At 53.5% G+C, this 17,248-nt stretch overlaps 1 protein-coding gene across 2 annotated transcripts in view; it reads left to right on the top strand.

The window, feature by feature from the left end:
- Positions 1–17,248, top strand: part of LOC140386632 (protein phosphatase PTC7 homolog) — a 256,860-nt gene that overhangs the window by 165,835 nt on the left and 73,777 nt on the right. For both annotated transcript variants that reach the window (XM_072469126.1, XM_072469127.1), the window contains one exon: positions 15,772–15,970. In XM_072469126.1, the coding sequence (XP_072325227.1) occupies positions 15,772–15,970 (199 nt within the window). The remainder of the gene's footprint in view (positions 1–15,771; positions 15,971–17,248) is intronic.

Raw genomic sequence — 17,248 nt, forward strand, 5'->3', positions numbered from 1 at the left:
TTGTGAGTGGGGTGGGGATTGTGTGAGTGTGTGGTGGGGATTGTGTGTGTGGTGGATATTGTGTGTGTGGTGAGTATTGTGTGTGTGGTGGATATTGTATGTGTGTGGTATTATGTGTTGTGGGGATTGTGTGTGTGTGGGGAATGTGAGTGTGGTGGGCATTGTGTGTGTGCGCGTGTGGTGGGGATTGTGTGAGCGTGTGGTGGGGAGTTTGTACGTGTGTGTGAGAGGTGGGGAGGCTCGGAATTGTGAGTGTGTGGGGGTGGGGATTTTGTGTGTGTGTGGGGGGGGGGTATGGGGATAGTGTGTGTGTGTTGTGGATTGTGTGTGTGTGTTGTGGATTGTGTGTGTGTGGTGGGGATTGTGTGGGTGGTGGGGATTGTGTGGGTGGTGGGGATTGTGTGTGTGGTGGGGATTGTGTGTGTGGTGGGGATTGTGTGTGTGGTGGGGATTGTGTGTGTGTGGTGATTGTGTGTGTGGTGGGGATTGTGAATGTGTGTGTGGTGGGGATTGTGAATGTGTGTGTGGTGGGGATTGTGTATGTGTGTGTGTGGTGGAGATTGTGTGTGTGGTGCGGATTGTGTGTGTGTGTGTGGTGGGGATTGTGAATGTGTGTGTGGTGGGGATTGTGTATGTGTGTGTGTGGTGGAGATTGTGTGTGTGGTGCGGATTGTGTGTGTGTGTGTGGTGGGGATTGTGTGTGTGTGGGGTGCGGAGTATGTGTGTGTGTGTGGGGGGGGGATGTTTGTGTGTGGTGGGGAATGTGTGAGTGGTGGTGAGTGCGCGCGGTGGTGATTGTGTGTGCGCGCGATGGGGATTGTGTGGTGGGGATTGTGTGTGTGGTGGAGATTGTGTCTGTGTGTGTGGTTGGGAATGTGTTTGTCGTGGGGTTTGTGTGTGTGTGTGGTGGGGTGTATGTGTGGGGGAGGGGGGTTGTGTGTGGGGGAGGGGGGTTGTGTGTGTGGGGTGGGGATTGTGTGTGCTGTGGGGAGTGTGGTGTGGGGAGTGCGTGTGTGAGTGATGGGGAGTGTGTTTGAGGTGGGGAGTGTGTGTGGTTGGAATTGTGTGTGTAGGGTGGGGATTGTGTGTGGGGTGGGGTGTGTGGTGTGGGGATTGTGTGTGTCTGGTGTGGGGATTGTGTGTGTGTGGTGGGGACTGTGTGTGTGGTGGGGACTGTGTGTGTGGTGGGGACTGTATGTGTGTGGTGGGGACTGTGTGAGTGTGGTGGGGACTGTGTGTGTGTGGTGGGGACTTTGTGTGTGTGGTGGGGACTGTGTGTGTGTGGTGGGGACTGTGTGTGTGTGGTGGGGACTGTGTGTGTGTGGTGGTGACTGTGTGTGTGTGGTGGTGACTGTGTGTGTGTGGTGGGGACTGTGTGTGTGCTGGGGACTGTGTGTGTGTGGTGGGGACTGTGTGTGTGTGGTGGGGACTGTGTGTGTGTGTGTGGTGGGGACTGTGTGTGTGTGGTGGGGACTGTGTGTGTGTGGTGGGGATTGTGTGTGTGTGGTGGGGATTGTGTGTGTGGGGTGGGGATTGTGTTTGTGGTGGTGATAGTGTGAGATTGTGTGGTGGGGATTGTGTGTGATTGTGTGTGTGTGGTGGGGTTTGTGTGTGCGGTGGGGATTGTGTGTGTTTGTGTGTGTATGTGTTTTGGGGATTGTGTGTGTATGTGTGTTGAGGATTTTGTGTGTGTGTGTGTGTGATTGTGTGTGTGGTGGGGTTGTGTGTGTGGTGGAAATTGTGTGTGTGTGGTGGGGATTGTGTTTATCGTGGGGTTTGTGTGTGTGGTGGGGTGTATGTGTGGGGATTGTGTGTGTGTGGGGGAGGGTGGTTGTGTGGGGTGGGGCTTGTGTGTGGTGTGGGGAGTGTGTGTGTGAGTGATGGGGAGTGTGTTTGAGGTGGGGGGTGTGTGTGTGTTTGAGGTGGGGTGTGTGTGTGTGTGGTGGGAATTGTGTGTGTCGGGTGGGGATTGTGTATGGGGTGGGGTTTGTATGTGTGTGTGGTTTGGGGATTGTGTGTGTGGTGGGGACGGTGTGTGTGGTGGGGACTGTGTGTGTGGTGGGGACTGTGTGTGTGGTGGGGACTGTGTGTGTGGTGGGGACTGTGTGTGTGGTGGGGACTGTGTGTGGTGGGGATTGTGTGTGGTGGGGATTGTGTGTGTGTGGGGGATTGTGTGTGTGTGTTGGGGATTGTGTGTGTGTGTTGGGGATTGTGTGTGTGTGGTGGGGATTGTGTGTGTGTGGTGGGGATTGTGTGTGTGTGGTGGGGATTGTGTGTGTGTGGTGGGGATTGTGTGTGTGTGGTTGGGATTGTGTGTGTGTGGTGGGGATTGTGTGTGTGTGGTGGGGATTGTGTGTGTGTGAGAGCTGGGGAGTGTGTGTGTGCGCTGGGGAGTGTGTGTGTGGTGGGGAATGTGTGTGTGTGTGTGGTGGGAATTATGTGTGTGTGGTGGGGATTGTGTTGTGTGTGGTGGGGATTGTGTGTGTGAGTGTGTGGTGGGGATTGTGTTTGTGTGTGGTGGGGATTGTGTGTGTGGTGCGTATTGTGTGCGTATGTGCTGTGGGGATTGTGTGTGTGTGGTGGGGATTGTGTGTGTGTGGTGGTGTGTGTGTGTGTGGGGGGGGCGGAGATTGTGTGTGTGTTGGGGATTGTGTGTGGGGGGGGTTGTGTGTGCGTGTTGGGGATTGTGTGTGGTGTGGAGATTGTGTGTGTGTGTGGTGGGATTTGTGTGTGGTGGGGATTGTGTGTGTGTGTGTGGTGGGGATTGTGTGTGTGGTGGGGATTGTGTGTGTGGTGGCGATTGTGAGTGTGGCGGGGCCTGTGTGTGTGGCGGGGCCTGTGTGTGTGGCGGGGCCTGTGTGTGTGGCGGGGCCTGTGTGTGTGGTGGGCCTGTGTGTGTGGTGGAGACCGTGTGTGTGGTGGGGACCGTGTGTGTGCGGTCGGCATTGTGTGTGTGCGGTGGGGATTGTGTGTGTGCGGTGGGGATTGTGTGTGTGCGGTGGGGATTGTGTGTGTGCGGTGGGGATTGTGTGTGTGCGGTGGGGATTGTGTGTGTGCGGTGGGGATTGTGTGTGTGCGGTGGGGATTGTGTGTGTGCGGTGGGGATTGTGTGTGTGCGGTGGGGAGTGTGTGAGTGGTGGGGAATGATGTGTGTGTGGTGGGGATTGTGTGTGTGTGTTGTGGGGATTGTGTGTGTGTGTGGTGGGGATTGTCTGTGTGTGCGGTGGGGATTGTGTGTGTGTGCGGTGGGGATTGTGTGTGTGTGCGGTGGGGATTGTGTGTGTGTGGGGGGAATTGTGTATGTGTGTGTGTGCTGGGTTTTGTGTGTGAGTGGTGGGGATTGTGTGTGCGTGTGAGTGGTGGGGATTGTGTGTGCGTGTGAGTGGTGGGGATTGTGTGTGTGGTGGGGATTGTGTGTTTGTGATTTTGTGTGTGTGGTGGGGATTTTGTGTGTGGTGTCGGGATTGTGTGTGTGTGTGGTGTGGGGATTGTGTGTGTGTGGTGGAGAATGTGTGTGTTTGTGGTGGGGATTGTGTGTGTGGTGATGGTGGGAATTGTGTGTATGGTGTGGGGATTGTGTGTGTGGTGTAGTTTGTGTGTGTGTGTGGTGGGGTTTGTGTGTGTGTGTGGTGGGGTTTGTGTGTGTGTGTGGTGGGGTTTGTGTGTGTGTGTGGTGGGGTTTGTGTGTGTGTGTGGTGGGGTTTGTGTGTGTGTGTGGTGGGGTTTGTGTGTGTGTGTGGTGGGGATTGTGTGTGTGTGTGGTGGGGATTGTGTGTGTGTGTGGTGGGGATTGTGTGTGTGTGGTGTGGGGATTGTGTTTGTGGTGTGGGGATTGTATGTGTGGATTGGGTGTGTGAGTGGTGGGGAGTGTGTGCGCGCTGGGGAGTGTGTGTGTGTGGTGGGGAATGTGTGCGCGTGTGTGTGGTGGGGATTGTGTGTTTCTGGTGGTGTGTGTGGGGTGGGGATTGTGTGTGGGGTGGGGATTGTGTGTGGGGTGGGGATTGTGTGTGGGGTGGGGATTGTGTGTGTGTGTGGTGGGGATTGTGTGTGTGTGTGTGGTGGGGATTGTGCGTGTGTGGTGGGGATTGTGTGTATGGTGGGGATTGTGTGTGTGTGTGTGGTGGGGATTGTGTGTGTGTGTGTGGGGATTGTGTGTGTATGGTGGGGATTGTGTTGTGTGTATTGGGGGTTGTGTGTGGCCTAGGGATTGTGTGTGGGGGGGGGGTTTGTGTGTGTGTTTGGGATTGTGTGTGGCGTGGGGATTGTGTGTGGCGTGGGGATTGTATGTGGTGTGGGGATTGTGTGTGTGTGTGGTGGGAAGTGTGTGCGCGCTGGGGATTGTGTGTGTGCGCTGGGGAGTGTGTGTGTGTGGTGGGGAATGTGTGTGTTTGTGTGGTGGGAATTCTGTGTGTGTGGTGTGGATTGTGGTGCGTGTGGTGGGGATTGTGTGTGTGTGTGGTGGGGATTGTGTGTGTGTGTGTGCTGGGGATTGTCTGTGGTGGTGATAGTGTGAGATTGTGTGGTTGGGATTGTGTGTGAGTGTGTGCTGGGGATTGTGTGGTGGACATTGTGTGTGTGTGGTGCGTATTGTGTGCGTATGTGCTGTGGGGATTGTATGTGTGTGGTTGGGATTGTGTGTGCGTGGTGGTGTGTGTGTGTGTGGAGGGCGGCGGAGATTGTGTGTGTGTTGGGGATTGTGTGTGGGGGGGGATTGTGTGTGCGTGTTGGGGATTGTGTGTGGTGTGGAGATTGTGTGTGTGTGTGTGGTGGGGTTATGTGTGTGTGGTGGGGATTGTGTGTGTGTGGTGGGGATTGTGTGTGTGTGTGGTGGGCATTGTGTGTGTGTGTGGTGGGGATTGTGTGTGTGTGTGTGTGTGGTGGGGATTGTGTGTGTGTGTGTGGTGGGGATTGTGAGTGTGTGGTGGGGATTGTGAGTGTGTGGTGGGGATTGTGAGTGTGTGGTGGGGATTGTGTGCGTGTGTGGGGGCGATTGTGTGTGTTTGGCGGGGTTTGCGTGTGTGGCGGGGGTTGTGTGTGTGGGCGTAGGGGATTGTGTGTGTGTGGTGGGGATTGTGTGTGTGTGGTGGGGATTGTGTGTGTGTGGTGGGGATTGTGTGTGCGTGTGAGTGGTGGGGATTGTGTGTGTGGTGGGGATTGTGTGTTTGTGGTGTTGTGTGTGTGGTGGGGATTTTGTGTGGTGTCGGGATTGTGTGTGTGTGTGTGGTGTGGGGATTGTGTGTGTGTGGTGGAGAATGTGTGTGTTTGTGGTGGGGATTGTGTGTGAGGTGGATGGTGGGAATTGTGTGTGTGTGTTGGGGATTGTGGGTGTGTTGGGGATTGTGGGTGTGTTGGGGATTGTGGGTGTGTTGGGGATTGTGGGTGTGTTGGGGATTGTGGGTGTGGTGGGGATTGTGGGTGTGGTGGGGATTGTGGGTGTGGTGGGGATTGTGGGTGTGGTGGGGATTGTGTGGGGTGGGGATTGTGTGTGATTGTCTGGTGGGGATTGTGTGTGTGTGTGGTGGGGATTGTGTGTGTGGTGCGGATTGTGCGTGGGGTGGGTATTGTGTGTGTGTGGTGGGGATTGTGTGTGTGGTGTGGGGATTGTGTGTGTGGTGTGGGGATTGTGTGTGTGCGGTGGGGATTGTGTGTGTGCGGTGGGGATTGTGTGTATTGTGTGTGTGTGTGTGGTGGGGAGTGTGTGAGTGGTGGGGAATGATGTGTGTGTGGTCGGGATTGTGTGTGTGTGTGGTGGGGATTGTGTGTGTGTGTGGTGGGGATTGTGTGTGTGTGTGGTGGGGATTGTGTGTGTGTGTGTGGTGGGGATTGTGTGTGTGTGTGGTGGGGATTGTGTGTGTGTGTGGTGGGGATTGTGTGTGTGCGGTGGGGATTGTGAGTGTGTGGGGGGAATTGTGTGTGTGTGGGCGTTGGGGATTTTGTGTGTGTGTGTGGGATTGTGTATGTGTGTGTGGTGGGGATTGTGTGTGCGTGTGAGTGGTGGGGGTTGTGTGTGCGTGTGAGTGGTGGGGATTGTGTGTGTGGTGGGAATTGTGTGTGTGGTGTGGGGATTGTATGTGGTGTGGGGATTGTGTGGATTGTGTGTGTGCGCTGGGGAGTGTGTGTGTGCGCTGGGGAGTGTGTGTGTGTGCTGGGGAGTGTGTGTGTGGTGGGAATTGTGTTGTGTGTGGTAGGAATTGTGTTGTGTGTGGTGGAGATTGTGCGTGTGGTGGGGATTGTGTGTGTGAGTGTGTGGTGGGGATTGTGTGTGCGTGTGAGTGGTGGGGATTGTGTGTGTGGTGGGGATTGTGTGTTTGTGGTGTTGTGTGTGGAGTGGGGATTTTGTGTGTGTGGTGGGGATTTTGTGTGTGGTGTCGGGATTGTGTGTGTGTGTGTGGTGTGGGGATTGTGTGTGTGTGGTGGAGAATGTGTGTGTTTGTGGTGGGGATTGTGTGTGTGGTGGATGGTGGGAATTGTGTGTGTGTGTTGGGGATTGTGTGTGTGTTGGGGATTGTGTGTGTGTTGGGAATTGTGTGTGTGTTGGGGATTGTGTGTGTGTTGGGGATTGTGTGTGTGTTGGGGATTGTGTGTGTGTTGGGGATTGTGTGTGTGTTGGGGATTGTGGGTGCGGTGGGGATTGTGGGTGCGGTGGGGATTGTGTGGGGTGGGTATTGTGTGTGTGTGGTGCGGATTGTGTCTGTGGTGTGCGGATTGTGTCTGTGGTGTGGGGATTGTGTGTGTGTGTGTGTGGTGGGGAATGATGTGTGTGTGGTCGGGATTGTGTGTGTGTGTGGTGGGGATTGTGTGTGTGTGTGGTGGGGATTGTGTGTGGTAGGGATTGTGTGTGGTGGGGATTGTGTGTGTGTGCGGTGGGGATTGTGTGAGTGTGTGGGGGGGATTGTGTGTGTGTGTGGGCGTTGGGGATTTTGTGTGTGTGTGTGTGGGATTGTGTATGAGTGTGTGTGGTGGGGATTGTGTGTGCATGTGAGTGGTGGGGATTGTGTGTGCGTGTGAGTGGTGGGGATTGTGTGTTTGTGGTGTTGTGTGTGGAGTGGGGATTTTGTGTGTGGTGGGGATTTTGTGTGTGTTGTCGGGATTGTGTGTGTGTGGTGGGGATTGTGTGTGTGGTGGATGGTGGGAATTGTGTGTGGGTGTGGTGGGGATTGTGTGTGTGTGTGGTGGGGATTGTGTGTGTCTGGTGTGGGGATTGTGTGTGTGTGGTGTGGGGATTGTGTGTGTGTGGTGTGGGGATTGTGTTTGTGGTGTGGGGATTGTATGTGTGGATTGGGTGTGTGAGTGGTGGGGAGTGTGTGAGTGGTGGGGAGTGTGTGCGCGCTGGGGAGTGTGTGTGTGTGGTGGGGAATGTGTGCGCGTGTGTGTGGTGGGGATTGTGTGTTTCTGGTGGTGTGTGTGGGGTGGGGATTGTGTGTGTGTGTGTGGTGGGGATTGTGTGTGTGTGTGGTGGGGATTGTGTGTGTGTGTGTGGTGGGGATTGTGTGTGTGTGTGTGGTGGGGATTGTGCGTGTGTGGTAGGGATTGTGTGTGTATGGTGGGGATTGTGTGTGTGTGTGGGGATTGTGTGTGTGTGGTGGGAATTGTGTGTGTATGGTGGGGATTGTGTTGTGTGTATTGGGGGTTGTGTGTGGCCTAGGGATTGTGTGTGGGGGGGGGTTTGTGTGTGTGTTTGGGATTGTGTGTGGCGTGGGGATTGTGTGTGGCGTGGGGATTGTGTGTGTGTGGTGGGATTTGTGTGTGGTGGGGATTGTGTGTGTGGGCGTCGTGGGGATTGTGTGTGTGGTGGGGATTGTGATTGTGTGTGTGTGGTGGGGATTGTGTGTGTGTGTGGTGGGGATTGTGTGTGTGGTGGGGATTGTGTGTGTGGTGGGGATTGTGTGTGTGTGGGGGGGATTGTGTGTGTGTGGGGGGGATTGTGTGTGTGTGTGGGGGCGATTGTGTGTGTATGTCGGGGATTGTGTGTGTGTGGCGGGGATTGTGTGTGTGTGGCGGGGATTGTGTGTGTGTGGCGGGGATTGTGTGTGTGTGGCGGGGATTGTGTGTGTGTGGCGGGGATTGTGTGTGTGTGGCGGGGATTGTGTATTGTGTGTGTGTGGCGGGGATTGTGTGTTGTGTGTGTGTGGCGGGGATTGTGTGTTGTGTGTGTGTGGCGGGGCTTGTGTGTGTGGGGCGGGGATTGTGTGTGTGTGTGTGTGTGGTGGATATTTGTGTGTGGTGAGTATTGTGTGTGTGGTGGGGATTGTGTGTGTGTGTGTGTGTGTGTGTGTGTGGTGGGGATTGTGTGTGTGTGTGTGTGTGTGGTGGGGATTGTGTGTGGTGGGGAATGTGTGTGTGTGTGGTGGGGATTGTGTGTTGGGGATTGTGTGTGTGTGTGTGTGTGGTGGGGATTGTGTGTGGTGGGGATTGTGTCTGTGTGTGGTGGGGATTGTATGTGTGTGTGTGTGGTGGGGATTGTGTGCGTGTGGAGGGGATTGTGTGCGTGTGGTGGGGATTGTGAGTTTGTAATTCGTGTATGTGTGTGTGTTGTGGGGGATTGTGTGTGTTTGTGTGTGGTGGGGATTGTGTTTGAGCGTGTGGTGGGGAATGTGTGTTTGTGCGTGTGGTGGGGATTGTGTGCGTGTGGTGGGGATTGTGAGTTTGTAATTCGTGTATGTGTGTGTGTTGTGGGGGATTGTGTGTGTTTGTGTGTGGTGGGGATTGTGTTTGAGCGTGTGGTGGGGAATGTGTGTTTGTGCGTGTGGTGGGGATTTTGTGTTTCTGCGTGTTGTGGGGATTGTGTGTTTGTGTGTGGTAGAGGCTTGTGTGCTTGTGTGTGTGGTGGGGATTGTGTGTGCGTGCGTATGTGCATTGGGAATTGTGTGTGCGCGTGTGGTGGGGAGTTTGTACGTGTGTGTGTGAGGTGGGGAGGCTCGGAATTGTGAGTGTGTGGGGGTGGGATGTTTGTAATTGTGTGTGTGGGGGGGGGGGATGGGGATAGTGTGTGTGTGGTGGGGATTGTGTGTGTGTGTGTGTGGTGGGGATTGTGTGTGTGTGGTGGGGATTGTGTGTGTGGGGTGGGGATTGTGTGTGTGTGGTGGGGATTGTGTGTGTGTGGTGGGGATTGTGTGTGTGTGGTGGGGATTGTGTGTGTGTGGTGGGGATTGTGTGTGTGTGGTGGGGATTGTGTGTGTGTGGTGGGGATTGTGTGTGTGTGGTGGGGATTGTGTGTGTGTGGTGGGGATTGTGTGTGTGTGGTGGGGATTGTGTGTGTGTGGTGGGGATTGTGTGTGTGTGGTGGGGATTGTGTGTGTGTGGTGGGGATTGTGTGTGTGTGGTGGGGATGGTGTGTGTGGTGGGGATTGTGTGTGTGGTGAGGATTGTGTGTGTGGTGAGGATTGTGCTGGATGAGCACAGGGCGAATTCGCTGGGTTTGAAAGCAGACCAAGGCAGGCCAGCAGCACGGTTCAATTCCCGTACCAGCCTCCCCGAACAGGCGCCGGAATGTGGCGACGAGGGGCTTTTCACAGTAACTTCATTGGAAGCCTACTTGTGACAATAAGCGATTTTCATTTCATGTGTGTGTGTGTGTGGTGGGGAGTGCCAGTGGTGGGGAGTGTGTGCGAGGTGGGGAGTGTGTGTGTGTGTGTGTGGGATTTGTGTGTGTGTGTGGGATTTGTGTGTGTGTGGTGGGATTTGTGTGTGTGGTGGGGATTGTGTGTGTAGTGGGGATTGTGTGTGTGGTGAGGATTGTGTGTGTGGTGGGGTTTGTGTGTGTGGTGGGGTTTGTGTGTGTGGTGGGGATTGTGTGTGTGGTGGGGATTGTGTGTGTGGTGGGGATTGTGTGTGTGGTGGGGATTGTGTGTGTGGTGGGGATTGTGTGTGTGGTGGGGATTGTGTGTGTGGTGGGGATTGTGTGTGTGTGTGGTGCGGATTGTGTGTGGTGGGGAATGTGTGTGTGTGGTGGGGATTGTGTGTTGGGGATTGTGTGTGTGTGTGGTGGGGATTGTGTGTGTGTGTGTGTGTGTGTGTGGTGGGGATTGTGTGTGTGTGTGTGGTGGGGATTGTGTGTTGGGGATTGTGTGTGTGTGTGGTGGGGATTGTGTGTGTGTGTGTGGTGGGGATTGTGTGTGTGTGTGTGGCGGGGATTGTGTGTGTGTGTGGTGGGGATTGTATGTGTGTGTGTGTGGTGGGGATTGTATGTGTGTGTGTGTGGTGGGGATTGTGTGTGTGGGGTGGGGATTGTGTGTGTGTGGTGGGGATTGTGTGTGTGTGGTGGGGATTGTGTGTGTGTGGTGGGGATTGTGTGTGTGTGGTGGGGATTGTGTGTGTGTGGTGGGGATTGTGTGTGTGTGTGTGTGGTGGGGATTATGTGTGTGTGTGTGTGGTGGGGATTGTGTGTGTGTGGTGGGGATTGTGTGTGTGTGGTGGGGATTGTGTGTGTGTGGTGGGGATGGTGTGTGTGGTGGGGATTGTGTGTGTGGTGAGGATTGTGTGTGTGGTGAGGATTGTGCTGGATGAGCACAGGGCGAATTCGCTGGGTTTGAAAGCAGACCAAGGCAGGCCAGCAGCACGGTTCAATTCCCGTACCAGCCTCCCCGAACAGGCGCCGGAATGTGGCGACGAGGGGCTTTTCACAGTAACTTCATTGGAAGCCTACTTGTGACAATAAGCGATTTTCATTTCATGTGTGTGTGTGTGTGGTGGGGAGTGCCAGTGGTGGGGAGTGTGTGCGAGGTGGGGAGTGTGTGTGTGTGTGTGGGATTTGTGTGTGTGTGTGGGATTTGTGTGTGTGTGTGGGATTTGTGTGTGTGTGTGGGATTTGTGTGTGTGTGGTGGGATTTGTGTGTGTGGTGGGGATTGTGTGTGTAGTGGGGATTGTGTGTGTGGTGGGGATTGTGTGTGTGGTGGGGTTTGTGTGTGTGGTGGGGTTTGTGTGTGTGGTGGGGTTTGTGTGTGTGGTGGGGATTGTGTGTGTGGTGGGGATTGTGTGTGTGGTGGGGATTGTGTGTGTGGTGGGGATTGTGTGTGTGGTGGGGATTGTGTGTGTGGTGGGGATTGTGTGTGTGTGTGTGGTGCGGATTGTGTGTGGTGGGGAATGTGTGTGTGTGGTGCGGATTGTGTGTGGTGGGGAATGTGTGTGTGTGGTGGGGATTGTGTGTTGGGGATTGTGTGTGTGTGTGGTGGGGATTGTGTGTGTGTGTGTGTGGTGGGGATTGTGTGTGTGTGTGTGTGGTGGGGATTGTATGTGTGTGTGTGTGGTGGGGATTGTGTGCGTGTGGAGGGGATTGTGTGCGTGTGGTGGGGATTGTGAGTTTGTAATTCGTGTGTGTGAGTGTGTGGTGGGGGATTGTTTGTGTGTGGTGGGGATTGTGTTTGAGCGTGTGGTGGGGAATGTGTGTTTGTGCGTGTGGTGGGGATTTTGTTTTTCAGCGTGTTGTGGGGATTGTGTGTTTGTGTGTGGTGGAGGCTTGTGTGTGTGGTGGGGATTGTGTGTGTGGTGGGGATTGTGTGTGTGGTGGGGATTGTGTGTGTGGTGGGGATTGTGTGTGTGGTGGTGATTGTGAGTGTGGTGTTGATTGTGCGTGTGGTGGGGATTGTGCGTGTGGTGGGGATTGTGCGTGTGGTGGGGATTGTGCGTGTGGTGGGGATTGTGCGTGTGGTGGGGATTGTGCGTGTGGTGGGGATTGTGCGTGTGGTGGGGATTGTGCGTGTGGTGGGGATTGTGCGTGTGGTGGGGATTGTGCGTGTGGTGGGGATTGTGCGTGTGATGGGGATTGTGCGTGTGGTGGGGATTGCGTGTAGTGGGGATTGTGCGTGTGGTGGGGATTGTGCGTGTGGTGGGGATTGTGCGTGTGGTGGGGATTGTGCGTGTGGTGGGGATTGTGCGTGTGGTGGGGATTGTGCGTGTGGTGGGGATTGTGCGTGTGGTGGGGATTGTGCGTGTGGTGGGGATTGTGCGTGTGGTGGGGATTGCGTGTAGTGGGGATTGTGCGTGTGGTGGGGATTGTGCGTGTGGTGGGGATTGTGCGTGTGGTGGGGATTGTGCGTGTGGTGGGGATTGTGCGTGTGGTGGGGATTGTGCGTGTGGTGGGGATTGTGCGTGTGGTGGGGATTGTGCGTGTGGTGGGGATTGTGCGTGTGGTGGGGATTGTGCGTGTGGTGGGGATTGCGTGTAGTGGGGATTGTGCGTGTGGTGGGGATTGTGCGTGTGGTGGGGATTGTGCGTGTGGTGGGGATTGTGCGTGTGGTGGGGATTGTGCGTGTGGTGGGGATTGTGCGTGTGGTGGGGATTGTGCGTGTGGTGGGGATTGTGCGTGTGGTGGGGATTGTGCTTGTGGTGGGGATTGTGCGTGTGGTGGGGATTGTGCGTGTGGTGGGGATTGTGTGTGTGTGGTGGGGATTGTGTGTGTGTGGTGGGGATTGTGTGTGTGTGGTGGGGATTGTGTGTGTGTGGTGGGGATTGTGTGTGTGTGGTGGGGATTGTGTGTGTGTGGTGGGGATTGTGTGTGTGTGGTGGGGATTGTGTGTGTGTGGTGGGGATTGTGTGTGTGTGGTGGGGATTGTGTGTGTGTGGTGGGGATTGTGTGTGTGTGGTGGGGATTGTGTGTGTGTGGTGGGGATTGTGTGTGTGTGGTGGGGATTGTGTGTGTGTGGTGGGGATTGTGTGTGTGTGGTGGGGATTGTGTGTGGGGTGGGGATTGTGTGTGTGTGGTGGGGATTGTGTGTGTGGTGGGGATTGTGTGTGTGGGGTGGGGATTATGTGTGTGTGGTGGGGATTGTGTGTGTGTGTGTGGTGGGGATTGTGTGTGTGTGTGTGGTGGGGATTGTGTGTGTGTGTGTGGTGGGGATTGTGTGTGTGTGTGTGGTGGGGATTGTGTGTGTGTGTGTGGTGGGGATTGTGTGTGTGTGGTGGGGATTGTGTGTGTGTGGTGGGGATTGTGTGTGTGTGGTGGGGATTGTGTGTGTGTGGTGGGGATTGTGTGTGTGTGGTGGGGATTGTGTGTGTGTGGTGGGGATTGTGTGTGTGGGGTGGGGATTGTGTGTGTGGGGTGGGGATTGTGTGTGTGGTGGGGATTGTGCTGGTTGAGCACAGGGCAAATTCGCTGGGTTTGAAAGCAGACCAAGGAAGGCCAGCAGCACGGTTCAATTCCCGTACCAGCCTCCCCGAACAGGCGCCAGAATGTGGCGACGAGGGGCTTTTCACAGTAACTTCATTGGAAGTCTACTTGTGACAATAAGCGATTTTCATTTCATGTGTGTGGTGTGTGGATTGAGTGTGTGTGTGGTGGGGAGTGCCAGTGGTGGGGAGTGTGTGCGAGTTGGGGAGTTTGTGTGTGTGTGGTGGGGAATGTGTCTGTGTGTGTGTGTGTGGTGGGATTTGTGTGTGTGTGGTGGGCATTTTGTGTGTGTGGTGGGCATTTTGTGTGTGTGGTGGGCAGGACCCCGGAGCCCGCTCGTGCCACCTGGTCCCGCCGATAAGGGATGTTGTTTAATTCACGCCGGCGGGACCGGCATTACAGCAGCGGGACTTCGGCCCATCGCGTGCCGGAGATCGCCGGGTGGGGCCCGCCGACCGGTGCTCCGTGATTCCCGCCTCCGCCGAATCTCCGGTGCCGGAGAATTCAGTGGCCGGCGGGGGCGGGATTCACGCTGCCCCCCCCCTGCGATTCTCCGACCCGGCGGGGGATCGGAGAATCCCGCCCCTTATCTTTGTAACAATGGAACTGGTCTACAATGGGGGCGAAGGGCATGGTGGGCTCTGTCTAGCTCTAGGGGTTTAGAGAATATATGTTCATCCACCACCTTTTTGAATAAACATAACCCACCCCCACCTTGTCAACGTGGGTTTCCTCCGGGTGCTCCGGTTTCTTCCCACAGTCCAAAGATGTGCAGGTTAGGTGGATTAGCCATGATAAATTGCCCCTTGGTGTCCAAAAGGTTAGATGGGGTTACTGGAATCGGCGGAAGACGTGAACCTAGGTAGGGTGTTCTTTCGGAGGGTTGCAGGCCAATTCACTGAGTGTCTTTAAAACAGAGATAGATAGGTTCATGATTAATAAGGGAATCGGGGGTTATGGAGAGAAGGCAGGAGAATGGGGATGAGAAGATATCAGCCATGATTGAATGGCGGAACAGACTCGATGGGCCGATTGGCCTAATTCTGCTTCTATGTCTTATGGTCTTATTCTATCTATCTATTCTAATCCCATTTTTCAGCACTTGGTCCACAGCCTTGTATGCTGTGGCGTTTAAAGTGCTCATCTAGATGCTCCTTAAATGTTACGAGGCTCCCTACCTCAACCACCATTTCAGGCAGAGTTCCCGATTCCCACCACCCTCTTGGTCAAAATGTTTTTCCTCAAATCTCCTCTAAATCTCTGTCCATTACCTTAAACCTATGCCCGCCGGTTCTTGACCCCTCAACTAAGGGGAAGGTTTCTTCCTATTGTCCTATCTATGTCCTTCCCTCAATCAGATCCACCCCTCAGCGTTCTCTTCTCGAAGGAGAACAACCCGAACCTAATGAGCCTCTCTTCATAGCTGAAACACTCGAGCTCAGGCAACATCCTGGTGAATCTCCTCTGCCCCCTCCAGTGCAACCGCATCCTTATGTCAGTTTGACCAAAAGCTTGGTCAAAGAGGTAGGTTTAATGAGGCGTCTTAAAGCATGAAAGTGAGGCAGAAAGGTGTAGCAAGGGTATTCCAGAACTTGGGTCTTGGCAACTGAGGGTTCGGCTGTCGGTGCAGAGCAGTTATAATTGAGCGTGCACAAGAGGCCAGAATTAGAGGAGGGTTCATAGAATTATTGAATTTACAGTGCAGAAGGAGGCCATTCAGCCCATTGACTCTGCACCGGCCCTTACAAAGAGCACCCTACTGAAGCCCACTTATCTACCCTATCCCCGTAACCCAGTAACCCCCACTTAACATTCTTTTTTTTAGACTCTTAAGGGCAATTTAGCATGGCCAATCCACCTAAAGAACACCCTACTTAAGCCCACGCCTCCACCCTATCCCCATAACCCCACCTTTTCAATACTAAGGGCAATTTAGCGTGACTAATCCACCTAACCTGCACATCTTTGGACTGTGGGAGGAAACCGGAGCACCCGGAGGAAACCCACGCAGACATGGGGAGAACGTGCAGACTCCGCACAGACAGTGACCCAGTCGGGAATCGAACCTGGGACCCTGGAGCTGTGAAGCAGCTGTGCTAACCACTATGCTACCGTGCTGCCCATGGGTTGTGGGGCTGGAGAACATTAGAGAATTACCATGTCATCAAAAAGTGTGACCTCTATCTCACCATCCGTAAGGCTATAAGTGGCTCACTAATTGGGGGCTAGGTGGCTCAATTAACAATCTGACCTGTCTAACAGGCTGCGTAGTTTAATAGTGAGTTACTGCAATGGAACGCTAAACAAATCTCAGTCATCAATTTACTAAAATGTGTGAAGTCTTGAATTTGCACTTTGGTTGTTTCTGATCAACAAGGGATGAGATGGACTACATAGCTTTCAACTATATAGAAATTCAGTTCAAGTTTCGAAAGCAGTCCACTGATTTGTGTCTGTAGTTTATGGTCTGAAGCTTACTTATCAATGCATATTGATTTGTTTCCAGTGTTTCCTATTTGTATTTGATTTTCAGGATATTGGTTTTTGATTGAATACGGTTCTCTTATCCTTTTAATAATTGGATTAAATGTGAAATGCCACATGGCTGAAATCAGATTGTGCTGTTTTTGTCAAACTCACGATTTCCCTGTTAATTTGTCCACAGGTAGCAGTACTGCTTGTCTTGTAATTCTGGACAGACAGAAACGCTGTTTGTACACTGCTAACTTGGGAGACTCTGGCTTTCTCATAGTGCGTGATGGGAAGATCATACACCGGTCAGATGAGCAACAGCATTACTTCAACACTCCCTTTCAGCTGGCAATCGCACCCCCTGAGGCCCGCGATTCAATACTCAATGATAGGTAAGAGGAGCTCTCTGCATGGTATTAATATGGTATCAGGATGAAGAGTGAGTGAGGAAATTGAAAACTTCACCTATGACCATAAGACATAGAAGCAGAATTAGGCCACTCGGCCCATCGAGTCTGCTCCGCCATTCAATCATGGCTGTTATTTTTCTCATCCCCATTCTCCTGCCTTCTCCCCATAGCCCCTGATCCCCTTATTAATCATTCTATTGTTCTATTAATCAAGAACCTATCTATCTCTGTCTTAAAGACACTCAGTGATTTGGCCCCCACAGCCTTCTGTGGCAAAGAGTTCCACAGATTCACCACCCTCTGGCTGAAGAAATTCCTCCACCATCTCTGTTTTAAAGGATCGTCACTTTAGTCTGAGATGGTGTCCTCAGGTTCTAGTTTTTCGTACAAGTGGACATATCCTCTCCACGTCCACTCTATCCAGGCCTCGTAAGTTTCAATAAGATCCCCCCTCACCCTTCTAAACTCCAACGAGTACAGACCCAGAGTCCTCAACCGTTCCTCATACGACAAGCTCTTCATTCCAGGGATCATTCTTGTGAACCTCCTCTGGTCCCTTTCCAAGGCCAGCACGTCTTTCCTTCGATACGGGGCCCAAAACTGCTCACAATACTCCGAAATGGGGTCTGACCAGAGCCTTATACAGAAGTACATCCCTGGTCTTGTATTCTAGCCCTCTTGACATGAATGCTAGCATTGCATTTGTCTTCCTGACTGCTGACTGAACCTGCACGTTAACCTTAAGAGAATCGTGAACAAGGACTCCCAAGTCCCTTTGTGCTTATGATTTCCTTAGCGTTTCCCCATTTAGAAAATAGTCTGTGCCTAGATTCCTCCTTCCAAAGTGCATAATCTCACACTTTTCCACATTGTATTTCATCTGCCACTTCATTGCCCACTCTCCTAGCCTGTCTAAATCCTTCTGCAGCCCCCTGCTTCCTCAATATTACCTGCCCCTCTACAGATCTTTGTATCATCTGCAAACTTAGCAACAGTGCCTTCAGTACCTTCTTCCAGATCATTAATGTGTATTGTGAAATGTTGTGGTCCCAGCACGATGTGTAATCAAACCTGCTCAAATCTGGGATGAGCACATAAATATACAAATTTGGAGCAGGAGTAGGCCTCTCGAGCCTAGCAAGCTATTCAGTAAGATCATGGTTGATCTGATTGTACCCACAACTCCATGGGCGCGATTCTCCGAGGTCGCGCTGGTTGGGAGAATCGGCAGCCGGGCCATTATATCGCGCGACGCCGGTC

Source organism: Scyliorhinus torazame, chromosome 12, assembly GCF_047496885.1.
Source record: "Scyliorhinus torazame isolate Kashiwa2021f chromosome 12, sScyTor2.1, whole genome shotgun sequence".
Taxonomy (NCBI): domain Eukaryota; kingdom Metazoa; phylum Chordata; class Chondrichthyes; order Carcharhiniformes; family Scyliorhinidae; genus Scyliorhinus; species Scyliorhinus torazame.